General features: G+C 35.8%; 1 protein-coding gene across 1 annotated transcript in view; it reads left to right on the forward strand.

Moving 5' to 3' along the window:
- Positions 1–1,972: 1,972 nt before the first annotated feature.
- LOTGIDRAFT_154965 (hypothetical protein) overlaps positions 1,973–4,000 on the forward strand; it is a gene marked incomplete at both ends in the record, with an annotated part of 5,784 nt that continues 3,756 nt past the window's right edge. Inside the window, one exon of the mRNA XM_009065472.1 lies at positions 1,973–1,998. Coding sequence (XP_009063720.1) covers positions 1,973–1,998 — 26 coding nt within the window. The remainder of the gene's footprint in view (positions 1,999–4,000) is intronic.

Genomic DNA, 4,000 nt, shown 5'->3' on the forward strand with positions numbered 1-4,000 from the left:
ATCTTCGAGTTCCCTCTAATGCTATTTTAATTTCTATCGACGTTTCTTCTATGTATACCATCGATAACTCTACTGGTTCAACGGCAGTTCGTAAAGCTTTTAATAGAAACCCAGATCCAAACAGACCCGACGATGCAATTCTACAGCTTTAAGAGATTTGTCTTAGCCGAAACGATTTCACATTTAATGGTAAAACATATTTACAAACTTCAGGGACACCAATGGGCAAACGATTCGCAAACCTTTTAATGGCAGAGTGGGAACGTGAGGTGTTGCCGCTCTGTCCATTTGACCCACTTTTTTACGGACGCTTCTTGGATGACAGTTTTATGGTTTGGACTTATTCTATCGAACAGTTTTGGGAATTCTTTGAAATTCTCAACAACCACCATCCTTCTATCAAACTAACCGCAAACGTGAGTGACAAAAGCATAGACTTTCTCGATACCACTGTCTTTAAGTGAGATTCCAAAGCAGAAACATATAAACTGGATATTAAAGTGTATTTCAAAGAAACTGATACTCATCAACTCTTGCACAAGAGCTCCTTTCACCCTTTATCGAATTTGTACAAGATCTTCTGATTTCAACCAAGCTTGTACGATGTTTTCTCAAAACTGAAAGAGCGTGGGTACTCTAAACGATTTTTACGAAACATAAGAAATTCCACCTTAGCACAGATAGCAGCTAAAAACAGACTTTATGCCGAAGTACCTCCAGGTTTAAGAAGTGCTCCATGTTTGTCCAGTAGATGCAAAACATGTCCCTTTATATCAGAAACTCATTATTTTGTAAGAAACTCTACGAATAAAAGGTACCCGATCCAGGAACATCTAACATGTGAACATGCGACTGTAATATATTTAATTTCATGCAAGAAATGCCCCAAACAATATGTAGGAGAAACTAAGAATAATTTACGAACTCGTATTAATGCTCATAGGTCGGACATCAAATTAAAGAAAGGCAAGCCTGTTTCTAATCATTTCAACCTCGACGACCATTCAATAGACGATCTCACCCTAATCCCAATTGAGCGCATGAGTAACACGTCAAATTTGACAGTTTTTTTTATCAGATCTGAATGAAACTTGGTATGTGTATATATATATTTTGAAAAGATCTCATTTTGAATGAACAGTTTTTGTGCCTTTGACTAAAAGCACATCAAATTTGGCTTGTGGGCAAGATAGGGGCTAGAGTTTTTATTCGATCTGAATGAAACTTGATCATGTACTCATATATATAGATACGATCTCAGCTGAGTTCCACAAGGTTCTGTGGTTTTTACCAAACCATTAACAAATATAGCTTTCAACATGGACTGTCTGCCCACCTATTCGCTGACGATACTCGAGTCAACTGTATCTATCTTTTGAGATCCAACACAATTAGAATCTGTTAAGATCAAGACAATATATTGATGGCGCAATAGAAATTGTAAAGAAATTTAAAAACTATACAATAATGTACAACAATCCCTACTAGGTTGGCGTTAATATTGTCATATGGTCAGTATACATGGTGATGCTCAAACAGGTGCAAAAAAGTAGAACATGAAACTCCATTTCATTTTTAATCGTCATTTTTGTCCCGCTTTGTGATGGAAATGTGTGAACAAATGCCTTAAAACCACTTTAGACTAGCTCCCTGGAGTGACTAAATATTGGCCTCCGTTAGTCCTAGATTAGCTCTTAGTCAACCGTGAAGAATACCACATTTTAGACCATGAAATTGATCACAGATCAAAATAATCATAGATTAGGTTTAGTCCCAGATTAGGCAAATCATAGTTTACTGAAATCAGTGATCAAAATTTAAACAGCGGTGAGGAATATCACCTAAAACCTAAACCAAGAATATAGGCCTTTTAATTTAGTCTGAAAATTATTGAGTTCAATTTCAGCAAATTGCACAGAGGCAAAAGAAAAGTGTCGACGAACCATCGACCATTCTGGCATTGAGTCAAAAGATGGGCCGTTCCAAGAGACGAGAAAAGTAAGTTGTAAGAAAAGAATGCTATATTCCGAGAGTATGAAAAGTAAATATTTTTGGAATTTTTCCATTAAAAGAATGTTGTAAGCTTACTGATGCAACAGGCACATTATTCTGTTGCTAAAAATACAACTATGTACACAGTTCACTGAATCCGAGTTTTCTCTTGAAGACACTAATGTCTTTGAAGTATTAATCTTGGTCTAAAACGGTCACCTTCACGACTCCTATTATATTGCATGAACAAAAAACATGTTATACATTGAATGAGCTTACTCTACACGTTTTCGAGAAAACGCAGTTTGAACTGGGATTTTGAACACAATTAGCATTAGAGCACCTTGATAAAATGAGATGACCAGAGAATTGCTCGCCTGTGTAGGCAGTTTGTTTGAAAAATCGCATTTTGCCAATTATTATTGTATGAATTGAAACATTAACCTCAAAACAGTTTTGACAGTCTTACATTGTCTTTGGTTTGAGGGAAATAAAAAATAATTATTTAAAATTATGATTTTAGAGAGGGGAATTTTCACCCAAAATTTCAAGGAGGGAAGAGTGTTTTATTTCCACGGACCCGTAGGCATTCTTAGACAAATGGCGTGCAATTGAAAATCATATTTTGAATATTTGTGACAGAACTTAAGTTGCCGGAGAGTAGTGATTGACACAAGCTCTGCATTCTATCTGTTTTGAGAACTTACAGTGTCTCAAATATTAACTTTTCAAGCAGTTGAGTAGCATCAACAGATTTTTGGATATCTTCATCAGATGACATCGATTTGTGGTGAAGCCCTAGTTAAAAAATTAAAAATATTTTTAAAAGATTGCCAGTCAAGGTAATATACGCCCACTGCAGCTTTGATTTTGATTAAAAATATTTTATGAAATATTCAACCTTTGTCATACAGTTCTTGGGACTCTTTGGAGCGATACTGAATAATATTGAGTATGAATTATTGCCCTTGTTCTTGAAAACGTGTTCAATTTTAAACTCCTGAAAACTCTAGAAGGCAAATATTCAACATTCAGTGCGGTACTAAATAATAAAACCAAGCTAGAATTTGAAAACGTTTTCGAGGTCAATAACTCCTATGAAACATTTTTCGATTCTTTTGATTTTCTATAGGGTTGATACATGGGTGATACTTAAATAAACAATTTCACCAAGTTTCGTCTTCGTCTTCTAGAATGTTTACAAGCTAAAATTGAACAAGTTTTCAAGAACAAGGGCAGTAGCTGATACTAAATATTTTCAATTGTTCTGATTTTCAATAGGGTTTATTCTTCGGTGTTAACTCTCAAAGAAACTGCTAACATGATTAATAATATTCTTGCCGATTTAGTCAAAACTAGTTATCTCAAACAGAAACAATATGACTATCTGTCTGCCAAACCTGATTGTCGCGAGAGACATTTGTACACTTTGCCTAAAATCTATAAGAATCCAACCAAGGAGTGGTTTATCTCGAATAAAATCCCTAAAGGCCGCCCGATTATATCTGACTGTGGTAGTGAGTCATATGCAGTGTCAGAATACATTGATCATTTCTTACTACCTCTAGCATGCCAACATCGCGCCTACCTTAAAGACACAACCGATTTTGTCAATAAAATAAAAAATCTTCGAGTTCCCTCTAATGCTATTTTAATTTCTATCGACGTTTCTTCTATGTATACCAATATCGATAACACTACTGGTTTAACGGCAGTTCGTAAAGCTTTTAATAGAAACCCAGATCCAAACAGACCCGACGATGCAATTCTACAGCTTTTAGAGATTTGTCTTAGTCGAAACGATTTCACATTTAATGGTAAAACATATTTACAAACTTCAGGGACGGCAATGGGCAAACGATTCGCCCCTTCGTACGCAAACCTTTTCATGGCAGAGTGGGAACGTGAGGTGTTGCCCCTCTGTCCACTTGACCCACTTTTTTACGGACGCTTTTTGGATGACATTTTTATGGTTTGGACTTATTCTATCGAACAGTTTTGGGAATTC

This window comes from Lottia gigantea (genome assembly GCF_000327385.1).
Source record: "Lottia gigantea unplaced genomic scaffold LOTGIsca_7, whole genome shotgun sequence".
Lineage (NCBI taxonomy): Eukaryota > Metazoa > Mollusca > Gastropoda > Lottiidae > Lottia > Lottia gigantea.